This window comes from Rhamphochromis longiceps, linkage group LG5 (assembly GCF_057381845.1).
Source record: "Rhamphochromis longiceps isolate RC_006_pf linkage group LG5, R_longiceps_female_GT1.1, whole genome shotgun sequence".
Classification (NCBI taxonomy): domain Eukaryota; kingdom Metazoa; phylum Chordata; class Actinopteri; order Cichliformes; family Cichlidae; genus Rhamphochromis; species Rhamphochromis longiceps.
This window is the reverse complement of record NC_140561.1, coordinates 25,027,363-25,048,422: the sequence shown is the minus strand read 5'-3', so window position 1 is coordinate 25,048,422 and position 21,060 is coordinate 25,027,363. Positions and strand designations below refer to the sequence as shown.

The 21,060-nt window shown below is 40.2% G+C and overlaps 1 protein-coding gene across 2 annotated transcripts; it reads right to left on the bottom strand.

Moving 5' to 3' along the window:
• Nucleotides 1–360: 360 nt before the first annotated feature.
• Nucleotides 361–19,431, bottom strand: znf362a (zinc finger protein 362a). 2 transcript variants are annotated; one of them, XM_085406810.1, is made up of 9 exons: nucleotides 15,260–19,431; nucleotides 12,031–12,094; nucleotides 9,671–9,911; nucleotides 7,678–7,803; nucleotides 5,740–6,064; nucleotides 5,311–5,535; nucleotides 2,762–2,840; nucleotides 2,503–2,661; nucleotides 361–2,416 (listed from the first exon to the last, which is right to left on the bottom strand). In XM_085406810.1, exons 2-9 carry the CDS (start codon nucleotides 12,091–12,093, stop codon nucleotides 2,297–2,299), a joined length of 1,338 nt encoding a protein of 445 aa, XP_085262936.1. In that variant the 5' UTR covers nucleotide 12,094; nucleotides 15,260–19,431; the 3' UTR covers nucleotides 361–2,296. The 2 variants fall into 2 exon arrangements, with proteins under 2 accessions (XP_085262936.1, XP_085262937.1); XM_085406811.1 differs by having other exon boundaries at nucleotides 9,671–9,878.
• Between the last annotated feature and the right edge of the window lie 1,629 nt (nucleotides 19,432–21,060).

Sequence of the window (21,060 nt, the reverse complement as noted above, 5' to 3'; positions counted from 1 at the left end):
ACAAACACGTTTACCGGAGAAGTTGGTCTAATGGACCAGTGTGACATGACTTTTGCTATGAACACTGATAAGGTGACTTGTACAGTATTTTCTTTCATTAGTTTACAGTCAGTCACAACTTTGTATTGGACTAAATGTGCAATGTTTGCTCAGTTCCACTATGGTTCACCTAGCTCTGAGCAGGTGACCTATATGCCTAAAGGACTCCTGTAAGTGAGTGAGTTTGAGTTCCTGCGACTCATTCCTCCCCACCTCTGTCACCGGAAGTCTTTTTTTCTTGCTTATTTTGTTTATGTGCAACCACAAAAGCGAAGAGGGGAGGGGAAAAAAGACTTTTACAACTATTTAATATAAAATGGGTTGACAGTAGGTATAGTTTATTTACAGTATACGTCATGCTATAACATAAAAGGCAAATGTAAAGCCAACAACAAAATGAAATGTAGAATTGTAACTAAATTAAGGCTTAAATGCATATAAAATGACAAAATATTCATTCATAAATCAATTAAAAAAATACATATTCAAATAAGGCTGATGCTTTGATTACACAACCAAGAAGGAAAAAGCTTATTGTCAAATAATGGTGGTGGAAGTCTTGCCACCACATTGGTTTATTTTAAGACCAGATTAAATACAAAACAGACAAAACAAATAGCGCACAACACACACACTCACACACACACACACACACACACACACAAACAAATATAAATTTGGCAAGATAAGTGATTATACATTGCCATTTTTTCAGTTTTAACTTAAACTGAGAGTAACACATGTTTGGGTTACAACATATAACATTTTTTAACTCCACCCATAAGAAGCAAAAACCTCTGATTTTAAATTTGGCCCCTGTGAAGCACTGTACTGCTTCCATCTTGCATTTTCCATTTGCACTGCCCATCAGAGTCACACATACATGTGCAGGTTCTGTGTCAAATGGACTTCTATGTTGAGCATCATCTCGGTGTTCAGCGGAACAGTCCACGGTATTCATGCCCCAAGGTGGCGCATCAGGTTGAGAGCATGACCAGGAGCATACTCATTTATCTTTAACCATAAGCCTTCAATTCATAACACAGAGCTTTACAGTCACTTTCTGAGAGATATCTAGAATCTTCAGCGTAAACAACCTGAACTGTGACGTTAGCCCATGGGGCATTGCAGACACGGCAGTTTCCCACCAGTGTTTGCCCTCCACCCCCTGCATGTGCACTTGTTTCCCAAAACATTTAACTTGTGAGTAAATGAGTGAAATTCAGTCCACCGTTTACTCCCAGGTCCTGGGAGCAATCTAAAGTTAACAGAAGCACAAAAAGTGACTCAGAGGTGAAATAGAAGATAACCTTGAAAGCTAGAGTGATTAAAGGTTATCACGTGAGGGCTGTTTTTGGTATTTTGCCTTTTATGGGTGGAGTAATGAAACATTGTTCCTTGCATTTGTAACACTACTGAATGCAGAAACTCTTGCATTCGTTGTATGACAGCTTCTATTTCATTTTTCAGTGGCTTGGAGGTTTATTTAGTATATTTTTATGAGACACTTTATAACAGTGCTCATCATTCAGAACTTTTAAACCTTGACCAGATTAAACTGAGTTCTCCAGGATTGCTTTGAGCATATTTGTTTAACAATACAAAAACTAAAATTAAAAAAAAGAAGAAAAGAATTAAAAACTAAATTTGATAATGAGTCACAGCGGCTCAGATTGAACTTGGCAGCAGGCTGAAAATAATAAGAATAATAAGATGTGTGTATTACGGTCATGTGGTTGATGAAACGTTGCTGACGAAGCTGACATGAGAAGTGGCACGATATACATGAATAGCTACACAGTATATAAGCATTCACTTTTATGTTAACTTGGCCACTCAGCTAATGGAAGACTATTTCTGATGCAAATATATTTATTTTGTAAAGAGTAAAGAAAGTAAAGGACTGTATAAAAAAGACAAATAAATCTGTGAAACACACAAAAAAAAGGTTAAAAAGGTTTTCCATGTAGCTGCCTGGAGCATTTTTTTTTCCTGTGAAGTCACATAGAAAAATGAAATTTTAGGCCTGTGATTTTCAGGCCGGAAAGTGCTGAGAAATCATCTTTGGATGCCCCCGATAATACTGTCTGGTCAGCAAGGAAGGACAGGAGGATATACTCAATAAAAGAGCACCTCGTCACAAAATACTGGCAATCTGGCACATTTTTTTGGATCCCAGTAGCGGGCTGTGTGGTTCATCAGAGGACCAAAGTGACGATGTCACAGAAAACAGGAGGGCAGGAGACGCGTGAAGGGCTCAGATGAGGGAGATCCGTATAGGGATGGCGGGAGAGTCTGTCCTGTGATGAGGGGAGTGATGAGACACCACGTGTTCCACCACTGCGTGTTTAGACATGTGTTTCATAAGGTAGGTCTCCTGAGAAGAAGCAGAGGAAAGCTATTTAGATGTGACCGTTGCCCCTTAATTGAGGCTTAAAAATATGACTCGGATTTTGAACTCACAGAGGTGTACGACCTGCCGCACATGCTGCAGCAGTAGGCCTTGGCGTTTTTTATGGCATGTGCAGACAAGTGGATTTGAAGTGAGGCAGAGTCTGAGTAGGCACGGTAACAGTTGGAACATTTGAAGGGCTTGTCTTTGTTGTGCTGCCTCTGGTGAGACTTTAGAGAGAAAACACACGCACACGAAGCCAAATGGTCATCAGGCAAGTTTAAGGGGAAAAAAAAAAAAAAAAGTACGTCAGAGTTCATGTTTACCTACCTGCAGATTAGACAGCTGCGTAAAAGCTTTTTCACATCCAGGATGGGCACATTTATAAGGCCGATCCCCTGTGTGGATTCTGAAACGAGAAAAATGAACCAACAGGTGAGACGGGAAGCCGGCAGCTTGCAGATGTTTGCAATCTACTTAGTTTTGAATGAATTCAAATGACTGCTCAAGTTACAAGGACGTCTGCACAGCAATGAATAATAAGTGTCGTCAGTGAGGTTAATTCGGTCATGGAAAGTGGAAAAAAAAAAAAAAAGCCAGCAAAAAGCAACACAGATGCTTGAAAGAATGGTCAACCTTTAGAATAAAGTCTCTCCTTTGAAGCAAGAAAGAGACTTCTTTCCACTTTTAGGTCTGTACTTGATGATGGCGATGTGACGTATATGCATGTGTCCTCAGAAGCCTTATTTAATACTGTGTTGTTTGGTCAGGCTGGGTGGTCTCCTTTGTCATGTCATGAACTGGTAACTCATTTATAAGGCTATTCTTGATTTGTTCACATCTTACTCACTGACTTACATTCACCAAAAAGTTGAATTTAATTCAATTTCCTTTATATAGCATCAAATCACAACAACAGTTGCTTCAAGGTGCTTTACACAGTAAGGTAAAGACCCTATAATGATAAAAAAAAATAAAAATAAATAGAGAAATCCCCAACAATCATATGACCCCCCTATGAGCAAGTGCTTTGGCGACAGTGGGAAGGAAAAACTCCCTTTTAACAGGAAGAAACCTCCAGCAGAACCAGGCTCAGGGAGGGGCGGCCATCCGCTGCGGCCGGTTGGGGATGAGGCAAGGAAGACGGGACAGGAGACACGCGGTGTTAAAGAACCAAAGATTAATAATGTGAGAAGTTATTGGTTATTCCTTTAGTTTTCCCCAAAGGTTTGTACTGAATTTGGAAAAAGAGCAATCAAATTTTCAGCTTCTTTCTCCTTGAATCAGCTGCAGAATCAACTAAAACTTAAGGAACCGGTCTCAATTAATGAATTTAAGGCAATTTCAAGTGAGTTCAATGCAATTACTTTAGCCTGCAAATGTTTTTGCTGGAATATTATTACCTAGAAAATTACTTTTATTGACACCCGAGGTTTATATATTTTGGTTGTTTCTGCATTTATTTATTTATTTATTTACAGCTGATTGCAAAGAGAAACTGTGACCATAATCTTCTCTTGTCCAAAGTACGTGTTCAGTATAAGTTCATGTAATTATCTGTCAAGGTGAAAAATGAAGCTGCCTTCATGACATGAAAATCTCTAAGTTCAACACACTTAGCTTACCCATTACTCTCACGTCATGTTAAAACCATGTGGACTTCTGATGGTTCTGCCTCTTGTGGACGCTCTCTATATAATCATGTTCATGACTTCTTGCTAATTAGTTTTGAGATTTTCCATCAGTTGATTCATTTTTAGTATTACACGACTTTTCATTCTTTTGTTGCTTGCATCAAACTTCATAATGAACATTGAAAAGAAAACTATACTATTTCTTAGTGTCTGGCTTTATTATGTTGTCATGGGACTATTTAAATTAAATACAGAGTTTAAATGAGTTTAAAAAAAGATGCATTTTCTTTTCTTTGCTTGTACCTGGTTGGCTGCCCTTTTGCTTTGAACAGCTTTTAATCTTTACGGCATAGATTAATCGAGGTACTGAAAACATTCCTCAGAGATTTTGAACCATATTTATATGAGAGCATCACAGTTGCTGCACATTTGTCCGCTACACATCAACGATGCCAATCTTGCCACCACAAAGTTGCTCTATTTGATTGATATTAGGAGACTGTGGAAGGCCATTTGAGTACAGTGAATTCACTGTCATGCTCGTGAAACCAGTTTGAGGTGATTTGAACTTTGTGTAATGGTGTGTTATCCTGCTGAAAGTAGGCATCTAAGTACAGATGGGACTAAGGGGTCCAAACCATGCCAGGGAAATATCCCTCACACCATTACACCATAGTTTATGCCAAATTCTTACCCTACAGTCCCGATGTCATATCAGAATTTATGAATCTGAGGCCAGACAATATTTATTCCAATACACTGTAGTCCAGTTTTGGTGAAGTTCAGTTTCCTGCTCTTAGCTGACAGGAGTGGCATCTGGTGTGGTCTTCTTCTACTATAAGCTCATCTGCTTCAAGGTCAAAAGTAATGTTTGTTCAGAGAAGTAGTTGAACAGTCAAAGCTAATAAAATGAATGTTTATTTGTACATGTCACAGAGAATTCCAATCTTTTTGAAAACTGGGCTGCACAACAGGCTCAAACGTCAGCTCCTGTTCTTACAAGTTAGCATTATTTATAGAGCCAGTTCACGTTAAATACAAAATAAATATGTCAAGTTCAAGCATATATTTTCTCTCCTGTTGTAATATTAAGTGATTATCCTCATTAGGAAACACTGAGCTGTAGGGGAAGATCCAGCTGTCACGTTAAAATAGGACTCGTGCATTTATGTTCCCTGTGCTTTTAGAAGATGACAACATAATTGCGAAACAAACTATCACAAATACACTGTAAACATTTCAGACCTGGTGTGCTGCTGAAGGTGGGAGAGCTGGCGAAAACATTTCTCACAGTAGGTACAGCGATAAGGTTTGACGCCCAGGTGTATGCGCAGGTGCTGGGCTAGGTAGGACGCGTTCGCAAAGGACTTGGTGCAGTGAGGGCACTTGTGAGCCTTCGCCTCTGTGTGTGTTTTGGAGTGAATCTGCATGTCTGACTTAGAGAAGAAGGTCAGCGGACAAACTTTACACCTGCGTCAAAAACAGAAACAGAGATGCACTTGTGAATATTCTTCCAACCCCCATTGTTTCAAAAAACAGCAGAAGTGTCGCCAAACCCCTTTGCATGTTAACGCCATGAGGAAGCTGTTAAAGCTATGAGGAAGTTCTTTCTTGTATTAATACTTAATACTAATTAATACTAATGAGCTGCTGTAAATGCAGGTCTTTTGCTACCTGTAGGTTTTTCCCTCTTTGGCAGCAATGGTGATGCACGACTGGTCGTTGCCTGAGGCTAGAAATGGGTAGGGCACCACCAAAAGAGATGACCCATTCTCTGCCTTTATCTTCTTGCGTCCTCGTTCCTGCTTTGGAGGAGGACCGAGGAGTCCCACGAGTCCACCGCTGTTTTTCCCAGGCTCCATGCCGTGGCCGGCCAACCCTGAGATGAGATGAGGGGAGGGAGCTCCACCCAGCCGGCTGTGGCTGCTTGAGGTGGGCGTGGTGGGGGTGATGATCTCCGAGGTGTTTAGGTTGCCTGTTCTGGATGCCAGCGCCACACCTAACAGATGGAAGACAAAGACATGATTGCAAAGCGTTTACCTTTCAGCTGGCATAAATCCAGAGAGGATCAAATAGATATTAAAAGATATTTCATATTTCCTGGGGTCTCCAAATGTTTCATTTTCATTTAACGGTGAAGATTCATTAGCTTGTAGAACAACCTTTAACACCAATAACTTGAATTAAACGTTTTCTCTTTGACACCACTCTTCTTTACAGTGTGTCTTCGGTTCGCTGAGGTGAAATTAAGGTACTGCCACAAAATTTTGAGGTGTGGACTTTGTAACACTGTGATTTTTTCTTTTTCAGCCTTTCTGTTGTAGATGTTGCTGCTCTGCTCGTGATCTATCTTGTCCCGTTGCTGAATCTGGAATATTTTGGTATACAGAGGAGCTCATAGTTGACCTCAAGGTGCCTCTTGCTGAAAAACAAGCCCAAATCATCTCCCCTCCACTACCATGCTTGACAGTTGCTATGAGGGGAGTGTGTTTAAATACTGTGCCTTATGGTCAAACATCCCCACTTTGTTTCAGGACTGATTTGTTCAGATGCAACTTTTCAAACCTAAGGTGTGCTGCTATGTTGTTTTCAGAGAATAGAGGTTTTCTTCCAACAATCCTTCAAGCTAGTTCAGTTTCTCTGAGCATTGCACGGTCTGACCTCGGGGTGAATTTGCTGGGACATCCACTCCTGGCAGGAATGTGGCCTTGTGTTCACACACATACCTGAATGCTTCAGACCAGCAAACCAACAAAACTTCTACTTTTATAGAGCTGCTCTCACTTGCTGATCGTCAATTATTCACATATTAGCAGCACCTGGTTTCTACTTACCCTTTAACTTCACATGGAAGCAGTAAAAGTGTACTAGTGTTTCCACTTTTTCACAGGACTGCACACACAAGTATTATTTGCCTGGCAATAGGACTGGCATGACTTCATTAAGCCGTGACACAGTTTAGGCACCTGGACACAATAATGCTGCACGTTGTAGCATGCCACAGAAAATCTATAAATTTGCATGTACAATCAAATGGAAATAACTTGATGCTGCATCTGAGTTTAGTTGATCCATTTTACAATGATAAATATCCCAGTCTGCGGGTGCTTAAGAGCACAGGTAGAGTTTAAACTGCAGTTCCTTAGTTTAGGTTACCATGTGGCTTTGCTCACATTGTCCACATCCATCCATCCATTTAAATTCTCTCATCTTAAAATACAATGTATTCATTATAAAGCTGTGAAATCTTAGTGTTTAAAGTTAGCTCTGTAAATATGGTAAAAGGTAAATGGCTGTTATCGAACACTTTGCTACTCAACTTAAGCACTTTATAAAATATGCCTCATTGACACCCATTCATTCAATCACATTTTCTGAACCTAAATGCTTTCTAGCTAACATTTATACACATTGATACACCAAGATGAATACACCGAGAGCATCTTGGAGATCTGTATCTCACCAAGGATACTTTGGCATGGAGACTGGACCAGCCAGCCACCAACCTTTCGATTAGGTTGACCTGCTCTACCTCCTGAGCTACAGCCACACCCATAAATATGTTTGTAATTCTAAATAATCAATAAAATCTGCAGAAATCTGCATGGTTACCTGAGACGTGGTTTGTTCTGGAAGGATGATCTATGAGTTGACGCAGATGCCAGTCTTCCCATAATCCTCTGGCTTTTATAGCTGCCTTGTCATCTAGATTCAAGTTTACATCTCCAAGAATACGGCCTGAAAGACAACCACACACACACAGCCTGTGTAATTACAGACTAAATGCAATGAAATGACATTACAGTAAAATTATTAAAGAAATTTCACCAAATTTGAAGAATACACACACATATACAGTGGGGCAAAAAAGTATTTAGTCAGCCACCGATTGTGCAAGTTCCCCCACCTAAAATGATGACAGAGGTCAGTAATTTGCACCAGAGGTACACTTCAACTGTGAGAGACAGAATGTGAAAAAAAAAATCCATGAATCCACATGGTAGGATTTGTAAAGAATTTATTCGTAAATCAGGGTGGAAAATAAGTATTTGGTCAATAACAAAAATACAACTCAATACTTTGTAACATAACCTTTGTTGGCAATAACAGAGGTCAAACGTTTACTATAGGTCTTTACCAGGTTTGCACACACAGTAGCTGGTATTTTGGCTCATTCCTCCATGCAGATCTTCTCGAGAGCAGTGATGTTTTGGGGCTGTCGCAGAGCAACACGGACTTTCAACTCCCGCCACAGATTTTCTATGAGGTTGAGGTCTGGAGACTGGCTAGGCCACTCCAGGACTTTCAAATGCTTCTTACGGAGCCACTCCTTTGTTGCCCGGGTGGTGTGTTTTGGATCATTGTCATGTTGGAAGACCCAGCCTCGTTTCATCTTCAAAGTTCTCACTGATGGAAGGAGGTTTTGGCTCAAAATCTCACGATACATGGCCCCATTCATTCTGTCCTTAACACGGATCAGTCGTCCTGTCCCCTTGGCAGAAAAACAGCCCCATAGCATGATGTTTCCACCCCCATGCTTCACAGTAGGTATGGTGTTCTTGGGATGCAACTCAGTATTCTTCTTCCTCCAAACACGACGAGTTGAGTTTATACCAAAAAGTTCTACTTTGGTTTCATCTGACCACATGACATTCTCCCAATCCTCTGCTGTATCATCCATGTGCTCTCTGGCAAACTTCAGACGGGCCTGGACATGCACTGGCTTCAGCAGTGGAACACGTCTGGCACTGCGGGATTTGATTCCCTGCCGTTGTAGTGTGTTACTGATGGTGACCTTTGTTACTTTGGTCCCAGCTCTCTGCAGGTCATTCACCAGGTCCCCCCGTGTGGTTCTGGGATCTTTGCTCACCGTTCTCATGATCATTTTGACCCCACGGGATGAGATCTTGCGTGGCGCCCCAGATCGTGGGAGATTATCAGTGGTCTTGTATGTCTTCCATTTTCTGATGATTGCTCCCACAGTTGATTTTTTCACACCAAGCTGCTTGCCTATTGCAGATTCACTCTTCCCAGTCTGGTGCAGGTCTACAATACTTTTCCTGGTGTCCTTCGAAAGCTCTTTGGTCTTGGCCATGGCGGAGTTTGGAGTCTGACTGTTTGAGGCTGTGGACAGGTGTCTTTTATACAGATGATGAGTTCAAACAGGTGCCATTCATACAGGTAACGAGTGGGGGACAGAAAAGCTTCTTACAGAAGGTGTTACAGGTCTGTGAGAGCCAGAGATCTTCCTTGTTTGAGGTGACCAAATACTTATTTTCCACCCTGATTTACGAATAAATTCTTTACAAATCCTACCATGTGAATTCATGGATTTTTTTTTCCACATTCTGTCTCTCACAGTTGAAGTGTACCTCTGGTGCAAATTACTGACCTCTGTCATCATTTTAAGCAGGGGAACTTGCACAATCGGTGGCTGACTAAATACTTTTTTGCCCCACTGTATGTGCGCCCTTACATAACTGTAACTTCCTGATATGTGGACATGTGAATAGACTTTTCATTACTAATTATATTAGCCTTTAATGAGGCAAATGACTCTTTGCAGGAGACTAAGGAAACTGGTGTGTACTTAGCGCTGGAGTACCTGTGACTGAGCTGGAGGCAGGGCGGGCGTGCAGGGCGATATCAGGCTGAGATGGGCTGTGGTTGTGAAGAACAGGCATCTGCTGGGCTTTGGATATCCCATGCTGGCCGCCTTCTGGCTGGCTGGAGGTAGCCAATAGAGGCTGCTGGGAAGGGGCTGAAGCAGGGGGCAGATGATGCGGTCTGATCTTCTCCGCCATCAGCTGCTCCTTGATTTTATTGATCAATACTAGGTTATCCAGCTGACAGCCAGAAAACAACATTTGTGACAAGAAAACAGCCATCAGTTCAGTCAGTCAGTTCATAAGGAAATGGTTCCCTCTTGTGGCTAACACCTGATATTACATGCGTTTCCAGCCATTTCCCTTTGGAGGCGCTTTTTTAAAAATGATTTTTAAAACCAGAAAGAAGCCCAAATAGGTAGTAGCTACTGAATAATGCAGAAAAAAATTAAAAATAAAACGTGACTTCCTCTGAGTGATCTTCAACAATCCTTGGTTTCAAGGTTTGTATGACTGTTATTTAAACATACACTTACACTTTCTCTATATTCATTTTATTGACAGTATTCAGATGGGAAGATTTATGCTAACTGTGTTGCCAAAACTAATCGGCAGTTAGCACAACTTAGCTTAAAGAATGGAAAAAATGTTTTAAAAAATAAAAAACTAGCCTAGCTCTCTCCAAATTAAAAAGCTTTTCCCCAACATGCCACACCTGTTTAACTGCAATAAATAAAAAACAAACAAACATGAAAACAAATCAGAATGTAGTTTTACCCGAAGTTATGTGTATATCTTAGCCACACAATGCTAAGCTATAAAATATTTCAGTGCTAACCACCTTCAAAATCACAGCTTTTTAAATATTAAATATTGTTTTTTCCCCAGGTTAATCGAATTACATATCAACATTTAAGGATTTAGTTGTGCTCATGTTTTTATTTAAATCACTGTACATACACTAGTTATGTGCTTTTTAAAAAAAGAAAAATTCATGCTAGGCTAAGCTAAATACTTTCTGGTTGTAGCTCTATATTTAACAAACAAATATTAAAATTTAATTATGTCAGAAAAACTAATAAATGTTTCCAAGTGCAGTAAGGTGCAAACATCTTAAGCTGCCCCTCATTTCTGTATGTTTTGCTAGGAAAATAGATACAGGCAAGGTGATTTACTAAAACGTGCTAGCATAAAGGTAAAACATACTTTTTTTTAAGTGTACATTTCTAACAAGCTTAAAGGCAAATATTTTCCAAGGCAGTGTTTAATTTTCAAGGTTGCCATTCACAACCTGAACTGTTAGGCAAGCTTTCTTTCTTTAAGTAGTCTTCAGGAATAGTTCTCCAGACTTCTTCAAGGACATTCAAAGCTCTTCTTTGTGTGTTGGCTGCCTTTTTTTTCTAGTCTCTATTGTGATGATTTCACACTGCTTCAATATTGTTGCGGTATGGGCTCTGGAGAGCCCAATCCAATCTATGACTGATAGAGTTGCACTGAGTTTTTATATCCAGGTATTCTTTTAATGCATTGGCAGTGTGTTTGGGATCATTGTCAGACTTTGAAATGCTTTCCAGTTGGTATTGCATGGTGGTTCAGCCAACTGCATTCATAATTCATCAATTTTGACAAGATCTGCAACAGTACTGGCTAAAATGTAGCACCAAAGTACGAAAGATGCTCCACTGTATTTTACGCATGACTGTAAACACTCACCTCTCCACCTTTATCATGATCTCTGCCATATATATATATATATATATATATATATATATATATATATATATATATATATATATATATATATATATATATATATATGTTTTTTTTCTCCCTGGTTCCCTCCTTAAGAATGACTTCTCATCAGCCACCCTTCCATTGTACACAAACCCAAGATATACCAGGTTTTCAGTTAATACCTCTTTTGGAATTACCTTGTTGGTGTAAAAATACTGTTTTATGCCTTCAAACTGTTTTAATTTTTCATAGATCGTTATATTTAGACACCACACTGGTTGATCGCTCGAGTTTGGTGCTTTGTTTAACCTTGACTGATTCATAAATCTGTTCCTCTGACAATGGTCAGGTACAAGGACTGGACTGAAAAGTGAAAACGCAGCCATGGTCCAAAGAACAACTTTAAGAGTCTGGACAACTACTGCCCAAGACCTATTTAAAACACTACAACAACACCTGGCTCTTTGGAAGCAAATTATGAAGAAATGAAATATTGAATGCTCTATTTGTCTAGATCATTTAAAAAAATATATTTTTAAAACAAAAACAAAAAATATTCTAAACAGTCATGTAGAGTGTAGTGTTAAGATGTTTAGAAACAAGGGTGAATACCACAGTCACTCACCTGACCAGGCATGGCAGGAGGGGGAGGCCAAAAATAAGGGTTGTTAAAGCGGGGTTCAGCCATCCTGAAATAAATACATAGGGGTTATAAAAAAGGTGAACGGTGCTCTAAATGCTCAGGACTGAGGAAACATCTGTAGTCAAGCTTACAAGACAGGGATATCCACATTTACGTGTGATACCTTATCCCTGGTTCCACAGGTGAGTGATTGTTTTTAAGTTTTAAATAACAATGCAGGAAGTTATTTTGAGCACCCTTCACTGATTACCAGTTTGCGGCTCCTCAGATTGATCTTGTTTGAACCCACTGTTGTGAGAATCCTGGTAAAACGATGTCCTATATATATTTATGTGTGGATCTGTTGTTCATGTAGCACACAGCGGTTAAAACATGTGTCAGTAGCTCTCCACCCGTGCAGCAGCTGACTGTTAGATGTGATAATTTGAGATAATCTTTTCCAGTCTTGTGACAGCATTTTCAAAGAAACCCTGTATGAGTCCTCCTGCTTCCCGAAAAGTGTGTGAGAAAATGCTGTTTTCTCACACTTCATCTTCATCACTGATAGCAGGGAGGATGCTTCCAAGTTGCATTCGGTGAGTTTTTTCTTTTTTTTGGGGGGGGGGGAGAGTGATGTCAGGCTTTTCCTTAAGATCTCCAACCACAAGTCAGCATGATGGGCATGCTGCCCGAGAGAGAGGCTCACGCAAGATTACGACAGCCAGCTAGAGGAACAGTTATCAGAGAAAACAGAAATGTTAGAAGCAAAGTGGCTCAGATCGTAATCACCCGCTTTTTCTGTCTCCACCTTGACACATGGGGCCCCGACTGGTTAACAGTCTGATGGGCAACAGAGCAAAGTTTGCACAGAGTACAGCAAGACCCAAAAGACAGCCAGTGCCTAAACCAGAAGGTCAGTAATCCAATTATAAACACAGACTACAAGTATTGCTTCACAGACACAACATGCTACACTCATTTGTAAATGACTCAGCTGTTAACCTTAATTGTTTTCTTCCCTGGTTGACTACGATGGCACAATGCGAGCACAAACCTAGCAGTGCTTTATCGAGAAGCTGGTTTGACCAGGTGGGCAGAAACGCTCCTATTTTTCAGGCAGAGAACGTTACTAACTGCTCAAGTCCTGACCCGAAGGCCTTTCTTTCCATAACTTCTCTTTTCAACCCTGTATGAAGTTCTTTTTAAAACATTTCGCATTGCATGCTTTGGCACACATCCCCATTCCTAAGTCTGTTTGGCTTAGCAGAGGCAGAACAGAGTCCACATGAGTGAGCCAAGAGAAACAAAACTGATATGTTCAGGGGTACGAGCGTACAGTGCACCCCACAAAATATTTCTCTAATGATGCCAGCGGGGATACGTTTCAGTTCCCGGACCATTTCTGTCTTAAGGCAGCAGGCACAGTTTAGCAGTCCGTCTGGCAGCGGACAGCTTTGTGTCACTTTCAGACGCGACATCCTGACACACTGAAAACGCATGCAACAGCAGCGAAATGCTCAAGTCGTCAGCAGTCAATCCGCAGGTTAATTTTTACGTCCTATACAGTCAGGACTGCATTGCTTTGCTCATTTAAGGACTGATTGTGCCAATTTTGGCCAGATTAGTTTCATTTTTTGTAGTACTGCATCTGACCTTGAGTATGGCAAGTTAAAGGTGTAATTATTTCCAGTCTATGGTTACTCTTGCTACAAAAGAAAAGTTAATCCAGGTGTTCAAGTTTAAAATAAAAAAATAAAAAAAATCACACGATGCAACAGCATGAAACGTCACTTAATAATGCTGTTTAAAACTCTGAGGTTACTGTGACACTCTTAAAATGTTACTGGTTTTATTCAGAAGAAATAAACTCCTGCAGGTGATGAATTAATTAAATCATATGATGCACTTGGACACATCACACTTCTAGGCTAATGTGGCAGCTTTAGGCTTTTACCGTGACAAGGTCTGACCTGTCACCTTCTGAAATGTAGGTTTTAAACATGTTCATGTTTACAGCTGCAGACATGGCAGATTAAAGTTCCCTATTTTGGGTTCGTTAATATTTATACCGTGATACTTTGTGGTTATTATGACTATTTATTAATAGATTAGCAATATTAATAAGAGAAAGGGGTGTGAATATACACCCAGAAAATAGAAATCATGAAGCGGTCTTTTGTAGCTTAAATAATTGGGTTAAATAACATTTTCCTTCGACTTTTAAAGCTTTAATAAGGCTTCAAAAACAATCACGGTAAACATGCTTCATGCTGTTAATTTTGCATGAACTGTTATTGAATAAGTAGACTAATATATCTGCACATTTTTAGAGTCTAACGATCACACAGTTGGTTAGTCAGTCTCGGTCTGCTGGCAGCACATTTTAAATCCAGAACATCCTCTTTAAACCTCAATATTTCAGCTTTAAAAATAGATCAGACTTCGAGATTGCCTCTAAAAATTGAAATCCAACTTTCCCTGAAACAAAAGTTGGCGTTAACTTTCCCCATTTCTGTACCCGCTCTGCTTTTTTAACTCTCCGTTAAAAACAAAAAAGGGATCCGCTGTGCAAATCTTAACCCGAGCAGCTTTAAACACGAGCCGTTCCCTCCGGAGAGACACGATCCTCCGCTCTCCCCGGCCTGTCCGCCGCCTCTCCCACATTCTCAGACAGTTTATTAAAAAATTTCAGACAAAAGGAAAACAAAAATGGCAGCCCAGTCTTATTTTTATAAGCACTGGACGCCATATTCTGCAGATCCGAATATTATAAGCAGATAATTCTCCGGATGTGATTAAACGCTGCTGCGACGCATCTGCTAGCGGCATGTTTGCATTAAGCGTACGAATGATTGTTTACTTTGATTTGCAGGTTTGAATAGCCCGGCTCGGGGAGGAGGAAAAAAAAAAGCCCTGACACTTCCTACAACAATCATCATGCCTTTGCTGAATGCTCTGCAGCTGCTGAGCCATAAATCCAAACGTCGATGATAATCCTGACGCGCCGTGGAAGCTTTAAGTGGCACTGCGGCCGAAAAACGAAGTGATTATTCGCCATTAATGCGCTGCAAATGCGCTTTTTTGTAATTCCAACTTTTGCATGACTTAAATAAAAACGGTGACGAAGCGACACGGAGCAGCTGCGTGTGTGTGTGAGCGAGAGAGAGAGGGGGTAAGGAGGGTAAAAAAAAGCAAAAAGAGGCAGAGAAATTGCATCGAGTGGCCAACGTACCTGAACCAGCGAGCAAGGAAACAATTTTTAAAAAAGGATTAGAGTCTTCTTTCTGCTCGCTCTCAGTCGGACTTCAAATCTTCCGGGTCGCCTGCTGTTCACTTCTGGGTGCTGCAGGCGAGGAATTGTTCAATGTAAAAACACTGCGCTCAAACAGATTTTTTAACCCATTTTCTGGCTTCTGGTTTCCTCGCAGATGTTGTGCGCATTTGCGCTGTAGCGTTAGATACACAATGGAAAAGTTCACATTTATCTGTGCACTGATTGTTTTGGCAGTAAGACATTTTATCTTATTTTATTTTATTTAATGTTATATTATATATTTGCATATGAAAGGGTGTCTCTTTCTTGTGTCATCGCTGAGAACAGGTGTGCACACAAATAATAAAACACAAGTCCAGCTGAGGTTTTTTTTATTTTTGCTTTTGGTTTTGTTCGGTTTTTTTCCTCCATCAGAGAGAGAGAGAGAGAGAGAGGTGGGGTAACAAGTGCGCAGCCTAACAGTGGGATTTGCCCTATGCAGGTGTAATCTGTTACACGGTCTGTAAAAAGCTGGCGCCCGTGTGTAGGAGATCACGATGGTCATGCACACATATGAAGTGTAATCCTCTCAGCAGCAGCAGCATGACAGGCTGCTAATATGCTCTGTGCTTAGCTCAGCAGGAGATGGCACTGCTGCCACAGAGAGGGCTTCAGCTGATGGTGAAGGTTTTGCCTCAATGATGAAAACAGGAGATATTTAGCATAGTCCCTTTACATTAGGGAATGGGACATCTCTAAACTACCACTGGTCATTTATTACTGGAGGTAATGCCTGTGGTGGTTTATTGTACAATCCATTATTTAAGGGGACGATTGAGGCAGTATAAAACTGTCAGTGTGGTTCTCCAAAAGTTGATTCTGTCCATCTGGAACTACATCCAGATGAACAGAATCAACTTTTGGAGATTTATTTACCTGGATGATTGAGCGTGCATCAAGATGTCAGTGTGGTTCTTTAGTGATTGAAGAAAGGGGCTCATTAGTACAAAGTGAATCTTCTAAAAATTGTAATTTAATTATTTAATGTTTTTAGGTTTTTACATGCCCTCTCACTCTTCTTTGAGGTAATACTAGCATGTACTGAAGTAATCTCAGACTTTTATGTTTTTAGCAGCAGACATGCTGAACTGAAAATGGGGCTGTCGGTTTTTACAAACAAAGGTTTTGTTTAAATAAGAATAGGATTTGTGTTTTTTTTCATAGCGTTCATGGTCCATCCTGTGAAGTGCAAAAACACTGTACTGTTTCTTTGTCACTGGGTAGAAATGAGTTTGAAGGAGACAAGTTCAAAGGTGGTGAGTTTGGATTTTGCTTCAAAACAATTAATGTGTTAATGTGATGTTTTAGTAAGGTGGGTCATTTTTAATCCATTTGGTTGCTAGGATACTCGAGGAAGTAATAATATAGGATGTAGATAAGAACCTTCAATGGTCTATGATGTACCTGTGAGACAGGTTTGGTGTCCTGAGTGACTAGGAGGATGTATGTGGAGTATGTGGACAGATGGAGGTTTGGAAGAGTCTAATGAAGAATTACTGCTGGTCTGTTTTTTATTTTGTTTTGTTTTGTTTTTCCCTTGGTGATGACATACTGCATGGCTACATTTGCACCACATATAGTAGTAATTAGCACTTTTTCTTGGATTTTGTTCCTTGTGTGAAACGTCTGTTTGATCAGATGTGAGAGCCACGGAGTGCTTTCTTTCTTTCTTTTTTGTAAAATTAAATTTTTGAACTGTATTTGCACATGAATGTGAATATTTTCTTTAGTGATTTATCTTTTACCGCATACAGAAATTTGTCCGTGTTGCTTTAACTTTTTTTCCAGCCCGTCACACTGCACAATGTCACAGCCATCAGTGTTAGCTTTAGTCCTGTGGCAGGGTGGAGCAAACCAACTTGCTTATAACAGTTAAAGCGCTTAGATTGATGCCTGTTCTTCAGTGTGATGTTTTACTGCAGGTGTAACATATACTTTATGCTATAAAATGCTGAATTGTAAGCTTGGCTTTGACACAAAAATCTCTCTAAAAAAAGAATTTCAAGGGACAATCCCAACATTTTTAAACAGCATGGCACATTTATGGATTATATTTGACAAACATTGTTTGAAAGCACACATGCTCGTGATTTAATTGCTGTAAACTGTTTTATGCCAATATCACACCGGCGGTCGTTCTTTACTTTCTGATAAGACTGTTTACACAGCTGAGTGTGCTTCTTACCTTTTCTGTTGACTGTAGGGGTCCATTTTTGTTTGACGCGCTGAGCTGCACTTGATGCTTCAAGCTTTTTGTCTTTGCTTGTAAAAGTAGGCTGAATATTTGGTGTTAATCTAATAATATCCAGCAACATACAACGGAGCCTTAATAAGATCAGATGATTTAGTCCAGGACTGCTGCATTCTTGGGGTTTTTAACCTGCCAACAAGCAGCCTTAATGAATGATTTTCTTTAATGTGTCATTTACTAACATGCTGAAGCTCTCTTTACTCTCTGCATCCTCTTAACTATATTTGCTGTTAGCATAAGCGTAAGCGCTCACACACACAAACATTCAAATCTATGTAAAATGCATATCTCAGTGGGACTTCACCTCTCCATCTTTGAAATGAGTCAGACAGAGAAAACAAAATGCATTCAAATGCCACTAAATACAAAGCAGGTGCACATAGAGAGCAGTGGGCTCTGATTTAATTGGCAGATCTCTGACTCCACATTTGTGGCTCTTACTTGGGCTGAAAGTAAATGTGGTCAGCTCATATTTGCCAAGGAATAACACTATAACATAGGTAATGGCTGCATTTTTCCTTTTTTGTTTGTTGCCTCAAAGTTTAATTCCAACATACATACAAATTTATCTTAACTAACACATCCAGCTGTTTTTCATGGTGGCTGCAGCCAAAGCAGAGGTGCCCATGCCACCGCTTTCCCCCTTCCACCTCCTCCTGGTCTTCTGGGAGGCACCAAGGATTCTCTCACCTAGTCAGATGCAAACTAAAGTGTTCCTTTCACCCTGTTTTGATTTAAACTAAGCAAAATGTTTGGAAATGAGTTGCTGATTTATTATGGGAAATAATTCAATTTGCAAATGTCATCATTATTGTTACATAAGATGTTGAAAATGCATTTGTATTTCATCATCTATTTAAAATCACATTTAACACCCCAGTCTAACAGCTAGCTAATTGTGACGCCAGCGTTCTTTTCTCCTGTATGATCAAAGTTTTTGGGAGTACTCTATTACAAATAAATGATAAACAAACACACACACACACACACACACACACACACACACACACACACTTTTCACTGTGTATTTATCACATTTCACTTTCTGCTTTAGCTTCTCTATAGTTATCTGTCCTGTCTGTCTTGTGTTCACTTTTACTTCCTCTTGTTTCCCTGATTGTTTGCACCTGTGTTGTTCCCCAGCTATATTCACTTCCCGTGGGGAGCCACATGTATTTAAGTAGCCAGTTTTCTACTTATCGTTTGTCAGTGTATTTGTTATTCCACCCCGAGATGTTTCTAACATGTTTTGTATTTGTTTCCTGGATTAATTTTTTCTTTGGACCATTTCCTACTATGCTTGAAGTTTTAGTTCTGTCTGCCTGAGTTTAAGTCTGCATTTGGGGTCCTCTGACACACACACATCATGACACTATTATGCCATAGAAATCGGTGTTGGGGTCTCTCATGAATAGGCTCAGTTTTTAGGAACGCTTTTGTAAGTTTAGATGGTTCCTTCACTGTATTTTTCAGGATATCTGGGCTCTCACTTAGAGATAGAAGGAAAAGCTCAATCTTTCAGAGGGACTCTGAATAAAGCCATTGCTCCTCCGGATCAAAAGCAGCCAGTTCAGGTGGTAACCAGGCATCCTAGTCAGGTGACTGCTGGACGCCTCATAGGTGAGGTGTTACAGGTATTTCCTATTAGCAGAATGGCCACGGGGGAAACCCAGGACTCGCTAAAGATATTACATCTTTCAGCTGACTTGTAAATGACTTAGGTTCCCACCTGATGAGCTGATAGAGATAGTCATAGTGAGGGAACTTGGGGCTTCTCTGCTCAGACTGCTGCCCCCCAAAACACAAACCCGGCTAAGTGGTAGAAAATACATGATTGGCTTTTCAGGCAGCCACTAAAATGGATGTCAAAATATATATATATATACATATACACACACACACACACACACACACACACACACACAACCAGATTGAGCCGCTTGAGGAGGTACACCAGAGAGATAGAAGGCAGGAGAATAAACCAGCTGTTCTCCACAGAACCAGCAAAGGTGTACTCTCAGTGGCAAGGGAACAATAAGAGAACAGCACCACCAAGGCTGGAGACGGAGCAATACTGGAAGAGCATATGGGAGAAGGATGCAACCCATAACGGCAATGCTCAGTGGCTAGAGGATCTGAGGGCAGAGTAGTAATACGATGGCACCTGTCCAAGATGGCGGCCAACCAAACCGGTTTGATCAGTTTCGTGTGTGTGCGCATGCGCGTTCAGGTGTGGAAATACCACAGGGGATCAGAGGGGTTATATGAGTTTATGTGTTTTTAACGGGGTTTTAATTTAATCAAACCATAGGGTTTTTAATTAAACTATTTTTATCACTTAGGTGTATCGCAACATTCAGTTATGCATGTGTTCTTAAAAGCAATTCTTTGTTTCTTGTTTCATTCTTGGCGGAGTGGAAGCTGTTTTGGTTCACAGTGCGCCTTAACAAAGAGGGTGTGCTCTAGTCAAAAGTGTTGGTAATAGTGTTTTAATCACACTAATTTTCTAAATCTGACAATGTCTCAGCTTGCAGTGAGGCATGCATTTTATTTTATAAATGGCACAAATGGGAATTTCTTCTGAATGGGTGATGTCAGCATGTTCACAAGCGTTTCATTTAATCAAACCCCTAGTTTTAATTTAACTAGTTTTTACACATCTACTGGGGTTTCTTTCCAGGGTTGATGCGATCATTTTATTTAAAAATCGGGATTTCGGAATGTTGAACTAAGAGTGAGACAAAGCCAGCCAGCTAGTTTTTAACACAGTAAATGTTACAAATAGCATTCAGTCCTTTAGAAAATAAATGCTATAAGCAGCCAGTATCGCTCTTTTCAAACTAATCGTCTTTTAAATACACTCATTTTGTGATTCCGGTGTCAACACCTTGCACCGATGCAAGCATTTTATTTAATTAAAAACGGATCAAACGGGCCATTTCTTCTGTAAGGGGTTTCATGGTTTCAGAGTAGTTTTTAACACAACAGATAGTCGCAAATAACATTCAGCAAACGCTACAGTGATACTTCTAAAACGCTGCACACAATGTCGTCTTTTCACCCAAAGCAGCCAGTATAGCTCTTTTCAAACTAATCGTCTTTAAATACACTCATTTTGTTGACAAAGCCAGCCAGCTAGTTTTTAACACAGTAAATGTCACAAATAGCATTCAGTCCTTTAGAAAATAAACGCTACAGTGATACTTCTAAAACCAGTCGCCCAGACCCGCTCCAACTTTTCAACAGCTGGCTAATTGTTTGAATTTGTTCAGGATTGTAAAAGCCCACCGTGGGTATCACTAGTTGAGAGTACCATGCGAACAAGGGCCCAGCCTATTGTTTAAAGTGGCCGGTATTGGCTCTTTTTGTAATTCCTCGACAAGGTAAATGGGGCAGGTGTACCAGTCGGGTGGCGACCCCGCCTATTGTCTGAAGTATCGGCTCCTTTGTAATTCCTTGAGAAGACAAA